A 23,417-nucleotide genomic window follows, 5' to 3' on the forward strand; every position below is an offset into this window, starting at 1 on the left:
TGCAGCCTTAAAAGAGAAATAGAAAAAAGAGGACGCACCAACCTTGTGCATTATCCTTGGATATATTTTATTAAAATAATAAATGAAAAACTACTCACAAACATGTGAAAGAAAAACGCAATATAAAATAGCCTTCAGATGAAGGCAATCGGTCTGACGACAACAGTCTCCAGATGATAATTGAGAAGACTTGAGGGCCACTCCCGGCTGACGTGTTTCGAAGGGATACATTCTTCCTCAGAGCCCAGGCTGGTTGTACCCAAGCTGATCGATCAATCAACTTGGTACATTCAGCCTGCCAATTAACGGTTCGTATCTCAGCCGATTCCTGCTGAACTGGCCAAGATTCAAACTGTATTGACAGCCTTAGGCTCGGTTCACACAGGGACGACTTGTCAGGCGACCTAGTCGCCTGACAAGTCGCCTCCCTTTCTGTGCTATGGAACCGTTCTAAGGGGAGCGACGCAAGTCGCTCCGACTTAGAAAAAGGTTCCTGTACGACTTTGGAGGCGACTTGGGGCGACTTGCATAGACTTCTATACAGAAGTCGTTTTGCCAGTTGAAAGCAGGCAAAAGCCCAGGACCGGACGGCCTTACAGCAGGCTATTACAAAACATACACAGGACTACTCACACCCTCGCTTTTAAAAGCATTCAACACTTTCGCACAACCAACTAACCCCCCACGAGATCTCCTCACAGCCCACATAGCAGTAATTCCCAAAACCGGAGACCATTCCCTAGTTACAAATTTCAGACCCATCTCACTGCTCAACGTTGACCTTAAATGGTACGCAAAAACTTTAGCAAATCGTCTTCTACCTTTGATACCCCAGCTCGTAGGCCTTGACCAAGTGGGCTTTGTTCCCGGAAGGGAAGCGAGAGATAATACCCTAAAGACCCTCAATATCCACCACTGGCTCACGACCAGCAAGAACAAGGGATTTCTGCTTTCCTTGGACGCGGAGAAGGCATTCGACAGAGTGGCATGGGACTACATGAAGGAAACCCTCAAAACTATCGGCCTTCCCCAAATAATGCTAAACTATATATCAGCGTTATATACTCTAATCCCACGGCAAAGGTCCAACTCAATGGCCACCTGTCGGATGCCTTCTCCGTGTCAAACGGAACTCGCCAAGGATGCCCTCTCTCCCCATTAATCTTCATTCTTTCTCTTGAACCTCTCCTTAGACGCCTCAACTCCAACACAGACATCAAAGGTATACAAATTAAACATCGCACTTACAAACTGGCAGCATTCGCGGATGACATCCTATTATTCCTTACAGAACCCCTCACCACAATTCCGAACCTACTTAAAGACTTCCAAACCTTTCATACCCTCTCTAATCTTCAAATCAACTTTTCGAAATCAAATGCCCTTAACATATCCCTACCCCCAGAAATCTGCCAACAATGCCAACTCAATTTCCCATTCACCTGGAATAAGCATGCAATTCCCTACTTAGGCATCCAGGTGCCGACCTCTCTAGCGGACCTATATGCCCTGAACCATTCCACACTTCTTCAAAAAATTCAAGCAGATTTAACGAAATGGTCCTCAGGACACTTCTCCTGGTTCGGCAGGGCCGCAATCGTAAAAATGAGAAAATTAGATAAATAACTGCACATCAAAATTAAATAATGTTAACCATCTAAGCTGCAGAGTCCTATATGTGACACAAACACACAGAAATCAAGTGAGAAAAATATTGACTCGCGCTCAAAGCAAAAAACTAACATGTGTATGACTGGAAAAAAGAGTACTCAGCCAATAATAAGTAAATATTGTGAAAACATATGATAAATGTGACAAGCTTGATATTAGATTGAAAAATTGATCCCACTTCCCCTAAAAGGAATATATTCAATAGCAAATCAAATTTGTACATAAACCATAAGGGATAGCGGTGTATATAAAGGGTAATATCTTAATTTGAACAAAAATATGAAAAAAAGGGGAGGGAAAAGTCCATATACAAAAAACACCCTGCAAGTGCTGTGGTAATGCAAAAAAAAGGGTCCAATTAAAATGAAATCCCAGATGTGTGGGTCCACCACCGTAAATGAAGTGACTGGCCGCTTACCGGAACCCCATGACTCCCCGTTACAGAGGGTCTAAATGGGCATTGTAGTCATGCTGCTCGGATAACTCTGGAACTGGAATGATGACCGGATTGGAACCTCTCAAACTGTATTGGGGCTGTATAGCGAATGGATCCACAGGGAAAAAGGCAACACTTGACCCTCAATGGAGTGTAGACATCATATAGGGGAAACAGAAGAAGGCTCCCATAGTATAAAATCAATTGGTATTTTATTAAAAAAACATAGTAAACACTCACATATAAAAAGCAAATATCCTCTGATGAGAGGCAGTCTGTGACACCGGCTGGATGTGCACAGGCCGCCCGTCCTGCTGGAGTACAACGATAGAGGAAGGTGACGCGATGACACCGCTCAGCCCTACGCTGCGTTTCGCAAAAGAATTGCGTCTTCCAGGGGCACGGGCGGTGCATCGCTTCACCTTCCTTAAATAATAACAATAAGTAGAGAGAGAGCCTCGCTCTGGGTTCCGTTGGAACCGGACGTCCGCATTCGTGTGGAGCGCAGAGAATTGGACACAAGGGCGCATGCGCGCCCTGTATCGTAGCTCCGATCACGTGATGCAGCATCAGGTCGTATGTGAGGGAAGCCCAGGGCGGAGTGAAGGCCAAGGAGGGAGGTTCAAATGCGCCTGCGCGCTTTGAATATTTATATGACATAGCACTAGGTTAGATAAGCGGCTGGATCGCCTTACTGCACATAGGCAGCAGAGGTCAGAAACGGAAGGGGGAGGGGAAAGGGGGGGCTTGGATGGAAAAAAGCCGACCTTCACATATGCATATTGGGTTCTCACATCAAGCCCCACCTGAAAAAGGAGAGAATGCGCAGCCCAGAGAGGGCCCACCATCCACCATACCAGCGTGCGTCCACACTGAGGTGGACAAGCCACCTCATACCAAAAAGCATATGAGTGGTGACACACATACAAAAATGGAAAATGAGGTCTCTGGGGACATAACAAAAAGGAGGACCTCTAGTGGCCAGTCTAAAATATTGCATACAAAATGCAATATTTAGGAATGTATTCCTGAATACATGTATGCATCATATGTAAATAAGGAATGTATAAAAAACTTAAATGTAAAAAAGGGGACAAATAATAATAATAAAAGATATATAAATTATAAAAATACATATATATGAAAAAAGGGGGGAACTGTGGAGTTGATCCGTGGGTCAAGTATGTGCATCCAACTGGGCCAAAAAACCCCGAAATTCTATCAAAGTCCTCGCCCACAGACTATGACAATAAGGCCAAAAAATAATTGTGTTGGTGCGTGCTACCAAAAAGATTTTTGTGATAAAAAAATATATATATAAAAATATATATATGAACCCGAAGCGCAACAGGTGTTCCAATTATGTGAACCCAGAGCGATGGCTTTAACACCGGATTCATAAATACAATATGTTTATATCACATGATCAAAAATTGCATAAGATTACATGATAAAAAAAAAAAAAAAATTAGGCATTATTGATGAAGGCATTTACGTCAGTGTCGACGTTCATGCCGAATGGCACGTAACTTTTGACTTTGTATATCCAGGACATCTCTAGCTTAGAGATCTCCCTAATAAGTGAACTGCCTCGCCAATGGGGTTTGTACTTGTCAATTCCTACAAAAAGTGTTTTAGAGGGGTCTCTACTGTGGACCTGGTCGTAATGCCTGGAGACAGGGTGTTTATCATGACCTCTTCTTATATTCCCTATGTGTTCATTCAGGCGAATACGTAGGGCCCTTTTGGTCCTCCCTATATATTGGAGCCCACAGGGACATTGTAGGAGACAGACCACCCCTTCAGAACTGCACGTGATAAATGGTTCAATATCATGTGAACGCCCTGTGCTGGTAGATGTAAATGTTGTGATACGTCTAGATCTATTGATGTTGAGGGAACACACTTGGCATTTTCCACACTTATAGAACCCCGTCAGATTTTGAAGAAAAGATCTAGTTACTTGTGGGGGGTCTTGAACTGTGGGTGCTACCCTATTGCCCAAGGATGCTGCTCCCTTAAATATCACTCTAGGGTTGGATAGTAGAATGGTCCTAAGGGCTGCATCGCTACCAAGAACGTGCCAGTGTTTACGTATCAGTTGCTTAATCGCACGATGTTGCACTGAGAAAGTGGTAATAAATGGGACAGTGTCTGAGACCTCCATCCTAGGTCTAGAAACATCAGACAGTAGATCACCCCTATCCCTATCCCTTGCTGATTTAACCGCCTGAGAGAGGGAGAGCTGGTCATATCCCTTCTCTAGGAATCTTTTGGTCAGAATAGATGCTTGATGGTCAAAGGTAGCTATATCTGAACAATTGCGTCTAAGACGCAAAAATTGTCCTAGAGGGATGGCCTTGATCCAGGGTTCATGATGGCAACTGTCTACAGAAATGTAAGCATTTCTGTCCGTTGTCTTGAAATATGTGGATGTCACGAACTGTCCATCCATGATCTGGATGTTCAAGTCCAGAAAGTGGATGGCATCCTGGCTGGCCTCAAAATTAAACTTGATGCCTCGATTATTGGCATTCAGGGTGTTCATAAAGTCATGGAGTTCGGCCTCGCATCCATCCCATAGGAGGAGGACGTTGTCAATATATCTAGCCCACAGGAGTACCTCAGGTCTCCTGGGGGCGTCGACAACGTCCTCCTCCCACTTGGCCATAAAAATGTTGGCCAAGCTAGGAGCGTACTTGGCCCCCATAGCTACTCCACGGTCCTGCCGATAAAATTGGTGTTCAAACCAGAAGTAGCTATGGCTGGCAGCATATCACAAAAGTTCCATGATGAATTGAATTTGTGTGAGGGGTAAACCAGAATCTCGGTTCAGGAACAGTTCAACCGCCTCTAGACCCAGTTGGTGGGGGATGATGGTGTAGAGGGATGAAACATCCGTGGTCACCATCCAGAGGCCCTCCCTGGGAGTGATATTAGAGAGTGTGTTAATCACCTGTTTGGTGTCCTTGATGTACGATGGTATCCTTCCCACCAACGGTTGTAAGAAATAATCGATATATTTGCCCACCCGGGACGTGATTGAATCAATCCCACTTACTATGGGACGTCCCGGGGGGCAAATCAAATCCTTATGTATCTTCGGGAGGTAGTAAATGACTGGGGTTCGAGGGGCGATCGGAACCAAGAACCGTCGTTCTTTGTCATTCAAAATGCCTCTCCGAAGACCCCTATCGACAATAGATTCCAGTTCCTTTTTGTATTTGTTCAAAGGGTCTCTATTTAACACTGTATATGTATCAGTGTCATCTACAATACGGTGCATTTCTTTATAATAGTCATGACGGTCCAGCACCACTATCCCCCCACCCTTGTCTGCTGGCCTAATGACCAGGGATTTATTGTTACAAAGGGATTCCAATCCAACCTGGAGGTCTCTATGCAAGTTTAATTTTGAGGCCAGCCAGGATGCCATCCACTTTCTGGACTTGAACATCCAGATCATGGATGGACAGTTCGTGACATCCACATATTTCAAGACAACGGACAGAAATGCTTACATTTCTGTAGACAGTTGCCATCATGAACCCTGGATCAAGGCCATCCCTCTAGGACAATTTTTGCGTCTTAGACGCAATTGTTCAGATATAGCTACCTTTGACCATCAAGCATCTATTCTGACCAAAAGATTCCTAGAGAAGGGATATGACCAGCTCTCCCTCTCTCAGGCGGTTAAATCAGCAAGGGATAGGGATAGGGGTGATCTACTGTCTGATGTTTCTAGACCTAGGATGGAGGTCTCAGACACTGTCCCATTTATTACCACTTTCTCAGTGCAACATCGTGCGATTAAGCAACTGATACGTAAACACTGGCACGTTCTTGGTAGCGATGCAGCCCTTAGGACCATTCTACCATCCAACCCTAGAGTGATATTTAAGGGAGCAGCATCTTTGGGCAATAGGGTAGCACCCACAGTTCAAGACCCCCCACAAGTAACTAGATCTTTTCTTCAAAATCTGACAGGGTTCTATAAGTGTGGAAAATGCCAAGTATGTTCCCTCAACATCAATAGATCTAGACGTATCACAACATTTACATCTACCAGCACAGGGCGTTCACATGATATTGAACCATTTATCACGTGCAGTTCTGAAGGGGTGGTCTATCTCCTACAATGTCCCTGTGGGCTCCAATATATAGGGAGGACCAAAAGGGCCCTACGTGTTCGCCTGAATGAATACATAGGGAATATAAGAAGAGGTCATGATAAACACCCTGTCTCCAGGCATTACGACCAGGTCCACAGTAGAGACCCCTCTAAAACACTTTTTGTAGGAATTGACAAGTACAAACCCCATTGGCGAGGCAGTTCACTTATTAGGGAGATCTCTAAGCTAGAGATGTCCTGGATATACAAAGTCAAAAGTTACGTGCCATTCGGCATGAACGTCGACACTGACGTAAATGCCTTCATCAATAATGCCTAATTTTTTTTTTTTTTTTATCATGTAATCTTATGCAATTTTTGATCATGTGATATAAACATATTGTATTTATGAATCCGGTGTTAAAGCCATCGCTCTGGGTTCACATAATTGGAACACCTGTTGCGCTTCGGGTTCATAAATATATTTTTATATATATATTTTTTTATCACAAAAATCTTTTTGGTAGCACGCACCAACACAATTATTTTTTGGCCTTATTGTCATAGTCTGTGGGCGAGGACTTTGATAGAATTTCGGGGTTTTTTGGCCCAGTTGGATGCACATACTTGACCCACGGATCAACTCCACAGTTCCCCCCTTTTTTCATATATATGTATTTTTATAATTTATATATCTTTTATTATTATTATTTGTCCCCTTTTTTACATTTAAGTTTTTTATACATTCCTTATTTACATATGATGCATACATGTATTCAGGAATACATTCCTAAATATTGCATTTTGTATGCAATATTTTAGACTGGCCACTAGAGGTCCTCCTTTTTGTTATGTCCCCAGAGACCTCATTTTCCATTTTTGTATGTGTGTCACCACTCATATGCTTTTTGGTATGAGGTGGCTTGTCCACCTCAGTGTGGACGCACGCTGGTATGGTGGATGGTGGGCCCTCTCTGGGCTGCGCATTCTCTCCTTTTTCAGGTGGGGCTTGGTGTGAGAACCCAATGTGCATATGTGAAGGTCGGCTTTTTTCCGTCCAAGCCCCCCCCTTTCCCCTCCCCCTTCTGTTTCTGACCTCTGCTGCCTATGTGCAGTAAGGCGATCCAGCCGCTTATCTAACCTAGTGCTATGTCATATAAATATTCAAAGCGCGCAGGCGCATTGGAACCTCCCTCCTTGGCCTTCACTCCGCCCTGGGCTTCCCTCACATACGACCTGACGTTGCATCACGTGATCGGAGCTACGATACAGGGCGCGCATGCGCCCTTGTGTCCAATTCTCTGCGCTCCACACGAATGCGGACGTCCGGTTCCAACGGAACCCAGAGCGAGGCTCTCTCTCTACTTATTGTTATTATTTAAGGAAGGTGACGCGATGCACCGCCCGTGCCCCTGGAAGACGCAATTCTTTTGCGAACCGCAGCGTTGGGCTGAGCGGTGTCATCGCGTCACCTTCCTTTATCGTTGTACTCCAGCAGGACGGGCGGCCTGTGCACATCCAGCCGGTGTCACAGACTGCCTCTCATCAGAGGATATTTGCTTTTTATATGTGAGTGTTTACTATGTTTTTTTAATAAAATACCAATTGATTTTATACTATGGGAGCCTTCTTCTGTTTCCCCTATATGATGTCTACACTCCATTGAGGGTCGAGTGTTGCCTTTTTCCCTGTGGATCAATTCGCTATACAGCCCCAATACAGTTTGAGAGGTTCCAATCCGGTCATCATTCCAGTTCCAGAGTTATCCGAGCAGCATGACTACAATGCCCATTTAGACCCCCTGTAACGGGGGGTCATGGGGTTCCGGTAAGCGGCCAGTCACTTCATTTACGGTGGTGGACCCACACATCTGGGATTTCATTTTAATTGGACACTTTTTTTTGCATTACCACAGCACTTGCAGGGTGTTTTTTGTATATGGACTTTCCCCTCCCCTTTTTTTCATATTTTTGTTCAAATTAAGATATTACCCTTTATATACACCGCTATCCCTTATGGTTTATGTACAAATTTGATTTGCTATTGAATATATTCCTTTTAGGGGAAGTGGGATCAATTTTTCAATCTAATATCAAGCTTGTCACATTTATCATATGTTTTCACAATATTTACTTATTATCGGCTGAGTACTCTTTTTTCCAGTCATACACATGTTAGTTTTTTGCTTTGAGCGCGAGTCAATATTTTTCTCAATCGTAAAAATGAACATTCTACCCAGAATTTTGTATCTCCTACAAACTATCCCAATCAAAATACCACCTAAATTCTTTTCCACATACCGCAAAGTTTGCACAACCTTCATATGGGGTAAAACTCGTCCAAGACTGAGCTTCGAGAGATTGACTACACCCAAACTCATGGGAGGCATAGGACTTCTGACATACATAAATACCAACAAGCATGCCACCTGGCTAGAATCATTGATTGGAACGTACACTCCGAACACAAAGACTGGGTACATCTGGAACAATCATTCTCACGTATTCCCATTCAAAACCTCCCATGGAGAAGTCGTTTTGCAAGTCGCCCGGGCAGTCGTATGCAGGTCGCCTCGGTGAGGCAACCTGCAAGTCGTGCCGCCTCTGGTGTGAACCGAGGCTAAGACTTTTCTCTATAAAATATTGGATAGATCAGAACAATTGGATTAGATTGAGTTTATTGTGAGGGACTGTGCAAACACACCCGCAGCCAATCAGATAATAGATTTGTCATACAGATATAGCATCGTTGTCTGCAGCGTTTGTTAATCCCAGTGGTTCCTTCTTTCCACAGTCCATCCTAGTTAAAGATTGGTTTTTGGAGATGTTCTGGGATTTCACTGCTGACCAAAATCCATGTTTCTGCGTGTGTTTAAATGGGGAAAATTAAACCTGTGTCCTCATATATAGTCTTTAAAGCCCCACTTGAACTTTCAGTTTAAAGCAGCTGACATTCCACATGCATCAAAACAAAAGGTGTTCAAAGTCTGGTGTCCTCACTGTTGAGAAATACAGGCAGATACATTTCCTTCATTCCGTACCATCAGGGAGGGGTGTGATTGGCCTCAAATGTATTCTGCAGCAGGACAATGACCTAAAATGTACAGCAAATGTCATTAAAAACAATCTTCAGTGTAAAGAACAAGGAGTCCTGGAAGTGATGTGGTTTGGCCCCCACAGAGTCCTGATTTCAACATCATCGAGTCTGTCTGGGATTATAGGAAAAAACTGAAGGATTTGAGGCAGTTTTCATTCACAGAAGATCTGTGATTGGTTCTCCGAGATTTTTGGAACAACCTACTTGCCGAGTTCCTTCAAAAACTGTGTACAAGTGTACCTAGAAGGACTGATGCTGTTTTGAAGGCAATGAGCGGTCACACCAAATATTGATTTGATTTTGATTCCTCTTCTGTTCATTTGCATTCTATTGTTTTTAACCGCCTGCGGACCACGCTATAGTCGAATGACAGTTACAGCGCGGCCGGGCTAGTTCTGGGAGGGTGTCATATGACGTCCTCCCGTGATCGCACACGCTGGCGGTGTGCTCTGTGATTGATGTGTCCCTAGGACACAGCTGATCACAGATCAGGGTAAAGGGCCAATAATAGCGGTGTAAACACAATGTAGACACAAGCTGGTTATCGGCATTCTGATGACCGGCTTGTGTAAAAGCACCGATTACCAGTGCAGTTTAGTGGCGTTGCTAGGGGGGGGGGGGGTGCAGGCCGCATCCGGGTGACACCCGCCAGAGGGGTGAAACCCATCAGCAGGGCCCAGGACAATGCCACTGCACTGATTCGCATCTCTCGCGGGCTGTCTGAGCTGTCCCCGCTGGCCGCTGATGCTGTCTCACACAGCCGAACGGAGTGAAGCCGCCTCCCCCTCCTCTGTTTTCACTCTCACAGGAGGAGGGACACTGCTGAGGATGTTCCGTGATGTGAGTTATGCACTGATAGGGGGGGGTCTGCACTGAAGGGGGGGGTCTGCACTGAAGGGGGAAGGTCTACACTGAAGGGGCTGGTCTGCACTGAAGGGGTGGTCTGCACTGAATGGGGGTCTGCACTGAAGGAGAGAGGTCTGTACTGAGGGAGGTAGGGGGGTTTGTACTGATGAGGGGGGTCTGTACTGCGGGAGGGGGATATGTACTTAGTAGGGGGGGTCTGTACTGAGGGGGGACTAGAGTTGGTGGAGGGGGGGGTGACACATGTTTTTCCACACTGGGTGACACCAACCCTAGTGACGCCATTGGTGCAGTTCCAACAGTGCTGCCAATTATTCAGGGCGCAGTGCTCTGAGCCCCAAGCCCACCCTTTTTTGAAGCCAATTAGAGGCTCTGGCTCCAATCACATGGTTCAAGAAAAAAACATTGAAATCTATGCGTCCAGTGCCCTGCATGTAGATTAGGGGCCGGGCGCATGGATTAGGGGGGTGGCGCCCCTAATGGAGCAGCTGCCACTTTTCTTGAGACCTGGAGAAGGAGGATAGCATCCACCAGGGCTCCCATGGACCACGGGGTTGAGTGCTCCCCCAGTGCCAGCAGGGTCGAGCTCTGTTGAGAGCCTGAATCAGAGGTACCGTGTGTGGAGGCGATTGAGGCACCCCCACCTATAACAGCCCACCCAGCAGAGGCAAATGGTTCTCTAGGATGGACGTTAGGGAAACCAGCGGCCATAGCTACACCCTAGGCAACTGCCTAGTTCACCTAGTTGTAGCACCGGCCCTGCCTATAGAAAATATCTGTATTCGGACGTTTGTTTAAGAGCCGTAAACACGAAAAAATGATCTTATATGTAATAAAAGATACTTTTAAGGAGATATAAACTGATAGTTATAAGGGAATGGTAGTATACAATTTCCAGTATACAGATTATCTCTTGGGCTACAAGTAAAGGGTTGTGATTAATAGTTATTAATATTGAGAAAAATAAAGTAGTAATATTAATATTATTGTTACTATGATTAGAAGTGTCACACGCACATTACATCACTTCCGATTTTATGCTGGAACATAGTTACGTACGTGGGAAGTTTTCCTGCGTCAAGAATTTTCGTACTATTAATGGCATTCTTGTTTCCAACATGTTATAAACATTCAGAAAAAAATCATCGTTCATCTGATTTTTTTGTACTAGGCTTGAGACTACACCATTATAATGATATAAGACCAGATTGGCAGATTCTTGCCTATGTGGTAAGATTAAAATTCATCTGCTTCTGGTGCAGGGTGGCACGCAGTGTCATTGTACAAAATGCATATGGCTTAGGCCAACCTATTGCTGCCAGTTGGGAGGGTAGAGCACTTTCAGCAGGATAAAGAGAAGAGGACGGAATCCCCCAGGACCTAACTGGCAGACGGTTGGCTCCGCCCATGGCTGCCCCCCCCTTCACCTGCTGCTCTTACCTGTTCTGTGTACAAGACAAACACCTTTCTGCTGCAGCTGCCACTCTGCTCTCTCTACACTCTGCCAGGTATGATGACTCCCCGATGACTTCCCATCTGCCCTATTGCAGGTATTGATGTATTTTATTCTTATTGCAGGTCGATATACCATCATGAAATAGGTGAGCATATTGCAGAGATTGGCACGGGGCCTCATGCATGGCATTTATCACCACCCGGTAAGTGCTACCCAATGATGGATTGATAGTATATAAAAACACCCATGCAGAAAAGCATCTGGAACGCATCCGGACTGCGTTTCTTTGGTGTGAACTGACTCTTAGGGCACATTCACATGGCTGCGGATAGTTTGCTGTATTCAGAGGCAGCTAATCGCGACACGGCCGCATACAAACTCACCCATTAGCTGTGGCCGGAATGTTGCAGAAACACTGACCCTTTACACACATTGGCTGTGTCCGGGGTTGGTCAGAGGCTCTATTTGATTGCCGGTTCACACTGATGCAAATTTGTTATGAATTTGATGCGTTATAAAAAGCCTAGATACAAATGCCATCCAAAAACAAATTGCGTTCAATGGCGATTGCTATGTGAATGCAATGCGCCAACAAAAAGGGTCCTGTGTGAGTTTACTGAGCTGCAGTGCAATTTTTTTTTTTTTTTTTTTCCTCCATAGACATCAATGGAAACCAAAATGAAATCACATCTTGCGATCGGATGTGTGCAACTACTGCTTTTTCTGTGTAGATTTTTCCATATTTCCCCCCCTCACAGAAATCGCAGCTGCACCCAATCCCATCCGAAAATGAAATACATTTGCATTACAATCGCACTATAGCACAAATCGCAGTGCAAAATCGCACAGAATTCCAGCATTTTTGCATGAGAATCACACCCATTTGCATTGCATAAGTGTGAATCCACACTGAGTGTAACCACTCAAATGAGCGGTTACATGTGAACAGAGGTAGTACAAGCCATAGATCTGTACAGAGAGTACAAACCTGACAGCTGTTCAGACACACTGGGGTGGATTTACTAAAACTGGTACAGCTCTGCACAGAAACCAGCTTCCAGGTTTTATTATCAAAGCTTCATTGAACAAGGTGAAGTTAGAAGCTGATTTGCTAGCGGAATGGAAAATGAAATAAGGGGAAGTCTAATTAATAAGTTGTCAAGATTTTAAAATCTTTTTCAAAGACACTTTAATGCTGAGTCAGTTTATTGATGTGAACTATATAGGTTTACCCTAAAGAACCCCTATGATTTATTATATATATATACACTATTAATTTATTATATATGAATCGCCCAATGATTCTGCCTGTGATTCCAGAATGCCCCAGGTATGAATAGAGCCTTGTTTCAAGGGTATCTACACAGCCAAAACTTTTGTTAGATCTTGTTAGTTTTGGATAGAATGGAAAGGGTTTGGAGCCTATTTTATTGGTGTCTGTAGCGCATTTGGGGAGATTTTAAATCATTTCCTGCCAGGGTGACAACAAATCAACAAGACTAAAGCCTCGTACACACGATCGGATTTCCTGACGGGAATTGTGTGATGACAGACTGTTGGTGGAAAATCCGACCATTTGTATGCTCCATCGGACACTTGTTGGCCAACTTTCCGTGGACAAATATTGGATGGCAGGTTTATAAATTTTCCACGGCTCCATCAGACAATTGGCCAACTTTCTGTGGATGGCAGGTTTATAAATTTTACTTGGACAAAGGTGTGTTGTCGGATTTTCCGAGCGTGTATACACAAGTCCGTTGGACAAAAGTCCAAAGTACAAACACGCATGCTCGGAATCAATGCTCACCAAACACAACATTAGCAGAAGGTGCCCAAAGGGTGGCGCTAAAGAGATGAAAAACCACGGAGTACTTCACTACGTTCCTGTTTGTTGGCCAACAGTTGTGTGCCGTTTGTATGCAAGACAAGTTCCTGGCCAACGCCCTTCGGACAAAAGTCCGACTCTTTGTCTGCAAAAAATCCGATCGTGTGTACGAGGCTTAAAAGTGATGGGATATCTCCAAGAGGGTTACAACAGATAAAACACTTTTTCAGTATCATAGGTGAAGGCTAGAACCCTCAACCACATTGTATTACTTACTGTGTCCTCCCTGGAGATTTCTCACTTCCCACCTTGGTGACAACATTGTCACTGGGATAGAAAGTAAGGGGAAATTTCACCAACATGGACTCAGAGGTCCTAATATCTCCATTTCTATTTGACACCTTGTGCCTCATGTTCCCGCTGTAGATTGATATTATAGATGGCATATTCTGGCAAATCCAGGTTTATGTACCCAGACTTACCTTTTGTGTGTTTGTTTTTTTTACATATGCCCCATTTTAGTGCTTCCTGACACCCCCTGTAGTCACTTTTTAGTACCTTGGGCTTATTTTCTCCCAGGAGACATATATGAAATACTTCAGTATCATTTCAAAGTGTACCAGCTGTGGCAGATTACAATAAAGGCTAAACAGTTGGCTATGTGGGGCCCTATTGAGAATGCCAAAAAAAAAGTTTTACACTTAAGTGCTCTTTATAGTAAGCCGTTTTCAGCTTTGAAATTGTTCAGTATTCTTCTCTGTAAGGCTACATTCGCATAGTGGATCACTAGGTCGCCGGCGATTTTAAACGCTGCCTGCACACAGTGGTGAGGGAATCGATTGATTTTCTTTCTTGCAGGAAAGAAAATCGTTCCATCTGTCACTGGCTTAACACTCCCCTCCCCCAAGACTGACAATGCTGCTGTCCAATGGTGTCTCCATTGCTCTGCCATCTAGAGTGGAGATACCCTAAAACAGGAAGTGTGTTACTGACTGGATCACCAGGTGAAAATAAAAGGAAAAAGGCCTAAAAATAAAACTAATGCAGCTACCTCATCTAAGGATTGGTAGACTGCTATATATATATATATATATATATATATATTTGGGGGATTTAATACCACTTTTCAGGTACTGCCAATTGATATACAGTCAATATCTTGAATAAAATGTTATTTTTTATTATATAAATCTAATAAAAACACATAAAGAGGAGAAGGAAAGGGCTATAAATAAATTAGAACAAATACTTTCACATGGACGTACCCTCAATAACGCACCCTTCAGCTGGTTTACTGTTCTTCAGACTTTAGGGGGGCCGAACTGTGGCCATTGGGAGTAGAAATTGTCCTGGCGTCAGTAGGAGTAAACAATGCATCTTTAGCATTGGGGGGGAGGAATAGTGTCCCATTATTTGTATTAGTGGGGGAACAATGTCCTATCATTGGTATCAGTGGGAGAAATGGTGTCCCATTATTTGTATTAGTGGGGGGAACAATGTCCTATCATTGGTGACAGTGGGAGGAATAGTGCCCCATTGTTGATGTCACCACCAGGATTTATGCCCATTGTTGGTGTCAGTGGGAGAAATAGTACCCCAGATAAATTTGAGAAAAGGGCTGCAGTTTGAAGAGCATAAACTGATATTGAAGTGCAAAGATCATTCTATATTTTATGGTTTGTGGAACTGTACAACCCCGTCTCTCTGCTTTTTATGTGTCTTGATAATAAATAACTACGGTAAATAAAATAACACAAGTTATGATGGGATAGGTTACATTAGGATATGTCTATATATCACTGGTAGCACCTGATAAGTCTTAGCAATCCTTGTATTCTGTTTCTCCTTTAAAGTAAAACATAGAAGGGGTGCATTTTGTACCAGCTCATACTTCCATTGCTGGTATTTGCAGTTACATCCTGGTGCCTGGGGCTCAGATCCGGATTGACAATTAACTGTTAGACACCCAGTGACTGCCTTGAAGAGGAACCAAGCAATCTGACAAGTCTCTGATCAGACAAGGACCGTCTCTAAATTGTCTTTCCTGAGAAGCTCCACTCTGCCAGACAGGTGAGAGAGAGCAGAAGTTCACGTTTCTTAAGCCTGGTACACATGAAAAAAAAATACTGACAGATTACTGTACTAACACAAGCGATGCTAGGACAGCGATCTCCCCTGCTGTGCTATTGTGTTCTGACAGGGGGATCCCTCAACTGAACGCCATTGGCTGCCAGCACTGATCAAATGCTGGTTTTTCAGAATGACAGGGAGCTGAACACAGGGGCCAAATGTTGCTGCCAAACTGACCATTTTCGATCGATTTTCAGCCAGTGTGTACCCAGCTTTAGACTTTGCTCAGATTGGTGGCCAGGGGAGCAGTAAAAGCAGGTGGTTGAGCCATGGTTTTACTGCTACCCCTAACTGCCCACCTAAAGATGGGCTTGCTCGGGGTTGTATACATGCAAAGGTAGAGTTGCCACCTCATCACTTTAAACCCAAACACATGAATTATGGGTTCTGAGGCTAATTAAATGCAGATAAGGCAACAAGTGAGTTTAATTACCACCTTAATCAGCCACAGGACCTGTGCTTTTTTCGCATCCATCCCAAAAGTTAAACAGCATGCTGCAATTGGTGGGTGATACCACTGCTGAATGTGACTCATTCATGTATATGGGGTGTACAGCAAATGGTGGTGTGGCATAAATGAGATTAAAACAGGAGGTGCAGAATGTTTATTTTATATTATGGTGAACATAAGAGAAGCAGCTGGAATTTACAAAGGTGGTCAGGAATGCCCAAAACTCCCCCAGATGGAGAGAAAAAGATATGAATTGTGGCAAGGAGAGAACACTGTTGTAGCATCCAAGCCAAAAAAAGAAGCCAGGGGCTAATTTGGCCCACCAAGCTCCACGCTGAACTAAAATTTCACTTTTGAGTGAACTGATGCTTAAAGTGGTTGTAAACCTCAGACATGAAATATGAACAAAGCATATCCCTCTATAGTGTGTACTTGTCTTAATTACAAGCACTGTCACTTTTGTCTGCTGCTTCATTCCTCTGCTATCAGCATGAATCACTTCTGACAAATTTTCCTGACACCAAAAAAAATATATAACAAAAAAACAAGGATGTCTGGTACATCTAATGGAAGGTTCACTTTAAATTTCAAATGGCAACAGCAGTTCACTCTCCCTTCAGATTAAAAATAATTGCGGAATCAAAAGAAAAGCCGTGCATAATATGGAGGAGATAACGTGGCAGGGCACTTCCCGAACAGATGGCTGCAGAATGGGAGCCGGAAGTGGAAGAGGGCAAAGTTCTGTGTGTTTTACAACAGGCAACTGTTTAGGAACTCCGGGAGTCATTTACAAAGACTGGCCACAGAGTACAGCACAACACACACAACCTGTCAGGGTATTCTCTTTACCAGGTCAGGCGTCTAGGCCATTAGATTCACTTTGGTACTTTGTGATACAACCCACAGATCGGTAGTTGGAGAAATCATGGTCTGCACACTTGTCCCAGACCAATGATTTACAAAGACAGCACCAGGATGAAGGCCTAGGAGCTTACACCTTTAACCCTTTCACTGCCAATACATTTTATATCTTCACCGTGCCCTTAAAAATGAGAACAATGACAGTCTCTGTATTGACGGTTGCAAATGCTTTATTACCTATATCTTAAAGTAGATCTATAGGCAGAACTTTTTATTTAATTTTTTGATAAAGCAAGGGAAGGGTATAACCTGTCACATTTTTTTGCGCCATTTGTGTCTCATTGCGGAGATTTACCCTCTATTACTTTTTCTGGGGACAACCCAAAATTTGGTATTTTTCTTTTACTTTTAATGATAAATAGGACGAATAGAGAGGGTGAATCTTCCCAACGGGGACACAAAAACAAAAACCCAACAGGTCAACTAATCTCTCTGCACTCTGCAATCCAAAACTAAAAACACAGTTTTGCCCTAAAGGCAGAAGGTTTTTTTATTTTAATGCATTCTATGCATTAAGATAAAAAGCTTTCTGTGTGCAGCAGCCCCCCTAATACTTACCTGAGCCCCATCTCTGTCCATGAGTCCCTTGGCTGCCCGGGACTGTCCCTCCTGATTGGCTAACTAACTTTGTTTCTCAGCCAATCAGGAGAGAGGTGGCGGGGCCGAACAGCAGCTCTGTGTCTGAATGGACACGGAGCTACAGCTCACCTCGGGTGCCCCCACATCAAGCTGCTTGCTGTGGGGGCACTCGAAAGGAGGGAGGGGCCAGAAGCAGCGAATAGGGACCTGAGAAAAGGGATGATCCAGGCTGCTCTGTGCAAATCCACTGCAACAGAGGAGGTAAGTATAACATGTTTTTTTTTTAAATCCCCTATTAACTGGCCATACACATTACAGTCTCCTTTAGATTACCGACTTCAATACCGGCCAATTTTCTGCACAGTCGCACTTTGAATGACAATTGTGCAGTCATGCAATACTGTACCCATATGAAATTTTTATCATTTTTTAAAAACAGATACAGCTTTCTTTTGGTGGTATTTAATCACCACTGGGTTTTTTTGCTAAAGAAACTAAAAAAGACCAAAAATTTCAGAAAAAGAAAAAATATTTTTCTTAGTTTCTGCTATGAAATTTTGCAAATAAGCAATTTTTTTTCTTTACTGATGTGCGCTAATGAGGCTGCATTGATAATCATTAGTGCCATGAATGTACTGAGAGCCTTGACAGTTATCGGCTCTCCTTTTCACAGACACAACGCATGAGGAAAGGACTGCCGATAACCGGCAAGTCTGTTTTACTTGTGACAAGCTGATCACTTGTAAAGGGCCTCTGTGATTTGCCCTTTAGACCCCTTTCACGCTGGGGCGGTTGTCAGGTGCTTTAGCGCTGGAAATAGCCTCTGCTAAGCGCCTGAAAATAGCCTCCCATTCATTCAAGTGTGACATTTCACACTGCGGCGGTGCGCTTGCGGGACGTTTCGAAAAGTTCTGCAAGCGGCGTGTTGGGGGCGCTGTATTTAATCACTCCCAATGAATGGTGGGCAGCACTTCGGAAGCGCCACAACACTGGAGTTTGTAACCCCTTCTTTGGGGTTAAAAGTGCTCCGATAGCAGCCAAAAAGTGCCGCTTAAACAGCGGTAAAGTGCTGCTAAAATGTGCAGCGCTTTACCACAAACACCGCTCCAGTGTGAAAAGGGTCTTAATGCTATCAGCTGTGTCCAAAGGACATGGAAGGTTCATGGATGCCCTCCCAGAACGAGAGAGCTGTGCTGTAGCCGTCTTTCAGCTATAGTGTGGTACTAAAGTGGTTAAGGCCTCATGCACATGGGAAGAAAAAATGCCACTGTTATTTGTGGCCATGCACATGCATGAATTTTGCTTGCAGCGTTCAGGGCCATGGAAAATGCCCCAAAGCTGCATTTTTGGAGAGGCACTTATGAGCATAATTTACACATGTATGCACATACACATGTCTAAATGCGTTTAAGTACCTGAATTTGGCCTGGTATCAGCCTTTTGTGGCCCCTGCACAGTAGAATTGGAGTGTGAAAGGAAAAAGAAGCACATGGAACCAATCTGTTAATGTGCTGACAAGAAGCATGCTGATAGGAGGAGAGAGCAGAGTAACGGAGAATGAGCTCATCACTGTGCTACTTGTACTATCACTGTCTAGTCACAGGCTGGGGTGGATCCAGTATGATCTGACTTCAGCCAAGGTTGGGTTGAAAGATATGGTGGTCATCAGCCTCAGGACAACTTGTGGCAGAAAAGAGTTCTGTCAGAAACCTCTCGATTCAATGTCAATATTTTCACAAAAGCTTACTTTATTATTGTAATTTTTAACAGCTATTGATTTGTTTGTTATTTTTGGCTGCACTTCTGCTTTAACTAATCTAAATAATGTGAGGGGCTAGCTAAACAGTCTGATTAAAGTGATTGTTATTTAACCACTTAAGCCCCGGAAGATTTGGCTGCTGAATGACCAGGCCATTTTTTGCAATACGACACTGTGTCGTTTTAACTGACAATTGTGCGGTCGTGTGACGCTGTACCCAAACAAAATTGACGTCCTTTTTTGCCCACAAAGAGAGATTTCTTTTGGTGGTATTTGATCGCCTCTGCGGTTTTTATTTTTTGCGCTATAAACAAGAAAATGCAACAATTTTGAAAAACACACAATATTTTGTACTTTTTGCTGTAATAAATATTCCCAATTTTTTTTTCAAAAAAGCACATTTTTTCCTCAGTTTAGGCCAATATGTATTCTTCTACATATTTTTGGTAAAAAAAATCGCAATAAGCGTATATTGATTGGTTTGCGCAAAAGTTATAGCGTCTACAAAATAAGGGATAGATTTATGGCATTTTTATTTTATTTTTTTTTACTAGTAATGGCAGCGATCTGCGATTTTTATCACAACTGCGACATTAGGATGGACACAGTTTTGGGTCGATTGACAACTATACAGCGATCGGTGCTATAAAAATGCACTGATTACTGTATAAATGTCACTGGCAGTGAAGGGGTTAACACTAGGGGGCGATCAAGGGGTTAACTGTGTTCCCTGTGTGTGTGTGTTCTAACTGTGGGGGATGGGACTGACTATAGGAGATGAGAGATCGTGGTTCCTAGCTCATAGGAACTCAATCTCTCTCCTCTCAGAGCTGGGATGTGTGTGTCAAACACACACATCCCTGTTCTGCCTCTCGTGCCCGCAAACACTCTTGGCCGGCAGTCACGAGCATCGGCACCCCCTCTGTGCAGCGGGCACGCCTGATATCCCACTTAAAGAAGCCAACATACAGCTACGATGGTTCGTGGAGATCTTGCCGACCTGCCCCAGTATAATGACGGCAGCTGGTCGGCAATTGGTTAAAAAAAAACAAACAAACATGTTATACTTTCCTCTTCTGTGCAGTTGGATTTGCACAGAGCAGACTGGATCCTCCTCTTCTCAGACCCCTCTCTCCTATCGAGTGCCCCCACAACAAACCGCTTGCTATGAGGGTACCCGAGCCGAGCTGCAGCTCAGTGTGTCCATTCAAACATGGAGCTGCCGTTCGGCCCCGCCCCTTCTCCCTCCTGATTGGCTGACTTTGACAGCCATGGGAGCCAAAGGCGCGGCTGCTGTGTCTCAACCAATCAGGAGGGAGTCTTGGATGGCCGAGTGACTTGTGAACATCGCTGGAGAGAGAGGGGGCTCAGGTAAGTATTAGGGGATCGGGGGAGGCTGCTACACACAGAAGGCTTTTCTTAATGCATAGAATGCATTCAGATAAAAAACCTTCTACCTTTACAAACCCTTTAATTTGTATCCAGTCAGGTAGGCCTTGCACTATATAGTTGTTGGTAAATCTAAAGGAAATTGTACAGTCAGAACGGTGAATTCTATAAAGGAATGGCAGAGTACAGTATTTTAATATCTGTTTAAACCCACCTTATCATTGCCATTAAAGTGACCCTCCAAAAATACAGTGAACAAAAGTCTACTTCATACTGTATAGTGTTGGGATTTTGACATTTTCCAAAATGAGAGAGCCAATGAGAAGTTTTGTAAGAATGAGGTGATCATTAATACAGAAAATCTGTATTGAATAAAGCCGGCCATAGATAGAATGATTCCCCCATCAACACAGTCATTGTTGATGGGGGAATCCCTCCCACAAAGCCATTGTGTTCTCCTGGTGGGGGGAGCCATCCCCGCCGGAAGAACACAGTAATTACTGCTAATAGCCTCTAGCAATAATCACATGTAAAATCCGACAGGCTGGTTGTACCCAAGTTATTTGATCAATCAACTTAAAACATTCAGCCTGCCCATACATGGTTCGAATCTCTGCCGATCCCTGCTGAATTAGCTCAGATTCAAACAGTCTATGACCAGCTTAAGAGCGTTAAAAACCCATTATCCTTGCTATATGGCAGTGATGGCGAGCCCTGCCACCCCAGATGTTTTGGAGATACATTTCCCATGATGCTCATGCACTCTGCAGTTTAGTTGAGCATCATGGGAAATGTAGTTTCAAAATATCTGGGGTGTCAAAGTTCACCCATTGCTGCTATATGACCTGTTTGGGGTGAATGTTAATACTTCACGATAATGAATTTACTAATCTCATCTCAATAAACTGCTACCATCTTGACTCACAATTGCAATACAGAGCTTGGCAAGCAGGGTTACAGGTCTATACCTCACCTGTAGGACTAAGGCAGCGCCCGCGAGGAGTCAGAGATAGAAAAGTATACATATTTTGGTTACTTTCACATATTGCATGATAAGAATATTTTTTTTTTCTCCCCCAAAAGGTGAAAATTGACTTTGGTGGTACTGGAATGCACAACAAATGATAAAGAAGGCATCACCATGGCAGACGCCGCAAAGTTGGACCCAGACTACGAGTGCCCCATCTGCTGGAACCCTTACAATAACACCTTCCGCATGCCCAAACTCTTAACATGTCACCACTCCTTTTGTTTGGAGTGCCTGGCCCGTCTGAGCTTTGCCACTCATATTCACAACCGGCTGCAATGCCCACTGTGTCGCCAAACCACAGCTCTTCATTTAGATCAGACGGTTACGGACTTACCCACCAACACTGCCATAATGGGCCAGCTTAAGTTAGAGCCAGATCGAAATGGACTATGTGCTAGAGACTCTCGGAGGGTAAATTTCTTCCAGCGGCCACCCTCCGTCTATACCCTCAACATGGGTCATGACACGGGGTCCATAGACGATACTCACCAGACGGACCTCCAGCCCACATTAACCACTATTCCCTCAGATGAATCTACCTGGCAGTGTTTGCAAAACCCTCAGTTCCGGATGTTCTCTTACCTCATGTTTACCATGCTGGTGGTGAGCTTGCTTTTAATATTTTCCATATTCTGGACTCGAAAGATGTTATGGGGACCAGGCTGACGCAAATCAGCGGCATGATGATACTAATGTCACAACACACCCCTGCTGCAGCCTGCGTGAATTGACTTTCATCTGCCAACTAGTCCCCATTGTTGTACTGTTAAAATGGACTTTAATTGAATGTTAAGCTATACTGAAACCTGTACAAGGATAAAAAAGATGTCTCCTGCATCTCCATGTGATAACGCCTGGGACTAGCGATTGGTGGTGAAGTATCACTGTGTGGCTCTGTACACAGATGTAGTGGCTCCAGAATCAGAGGAGTGGGGATAAAAAGTAAATGTGATAGATAAAATATAGGTTTACTTTTACGCGCTTGCTGCTGCCTACAAAAAAATTTATAAAAAGCCATAAAACTTGAATGGATTTTCTCAGTTTCTGACCAGCCTGTTGTTTCTCTAGACCCTGCTATGTAAAGGAAGTGTACATATGATGTCTGTGCCTGAGCAGCCAATCAGTCATTTTGTCTCACACAGAACCCACCACTAGCCGAGTGGCTAGTCGCCTCCACAAGCTCTGTCGCCATCATCTGCTGGGTTTAGGATCTTTACCCATTTTGACTGGTCAGGCTGGGATTGCATAACTACAGCTCATGTGCAAGAAAGTTAATTCAACACTTGGCAGTTACCGAGATTGTATAGTGAGCTGCACATGTACAATTCACGAGGAGAAAGGTGAAAGTCCTTTATTGCAGAGAAGACAAAGAGGAGAAATGACTAAAGCTAGCCATAGATGGATCAAAATTTAGCCAGTTCAGCAGAGATCGTATGCATTTCAATCCATGGGTGCCCGTCCCCTCTTCCACAGACGTCAATCTTTGGAAAAATTTAGTTGATCGGGGGCTACAGGCACTGATACGTGTATTCTGACAGTGGAGAATTCCACTGTCTCTAGCGGGAAGATTCCTCTATCCACCTCGCTTGTGTGAATCTGTCCATTTTTTTTTCATTCAGCCAAAATGAAAAAAATACTAAACATTTATGGCCAGCTTAATGTTGGAGTAGACAGAATCTGGAACAACTGTGCATGGCAA

General features: G+C 43.9%; 1 protein-coding gene across 5 annotated transcripts; it reads left to right on the top strand.

The window, feature by feature from the left end:
• The first annotated feature begins 11,544 nt into the window (after window positions 1-11,544).
• Window positions 11,545-22,746, top strand: RNF183 (ring finger protein 183). 5 transcript variants are annotated; one of them, XM_073599842.1, is made up of 5 exons: window positions 11,545-11,686; window positions 11,757-11,836; window positions 14,318-14,463; window positions 15,372-15,529; window positions 21,772-22,746. In XM_073599842.1, exon 5 carries the CDS (start codon window positions 21,830-21,832, stop codon window positions 22,382-22,384), a length of 555 nt encoding a protein of 184 aa, XP_073455943.1. In that variant the 5' UTR covers window positions 11,545-11,686; window positions 11,757-11,836; window positions 14,318-14,463; window positions 15,372-15,529; window positions 21,772-21,829; the 3' UTR covers window positions 22,385-22,746. The 5 variants fall into 5 exon arrangements, with proteins under 5 accessions (XP_073455943.1, XP_073455944.1, XP_073455941.1 ...); XM_073599843.1 differs by lacking the exon at window positions 15,372-15,529; XM_073599840.1 differs by lacking the exon at window positions 14,318-14,463.
• Window positions 22,747-23,417: the final 671 nt, after the last annotated feature.

This window comes from Aquarana catesbeiana, linkage group LG09 (genome assembly GCF_042186555.1).
Source record: "Aquarana catesbeiana isolate 2022-GZ linkage group LG09, ASM4218655v1, whole genome shotgun sequence".
NCBI classification, from domain to species: domain Eukaryota; kingdom Metazoa; phylum Chordata; class Amphibia; order Anura; family Ranidae; genus Aquarana; species Aquarana catesbeiana.

Coding starts and splice junctions, on each gene's coding strand:
- RNF183 (XM_073599842.1), top strand. CDS start 21,830: ATGGCAGACGCCGCAAAGTTGGACCCAGACTACGAGTGCCCCATCTGC.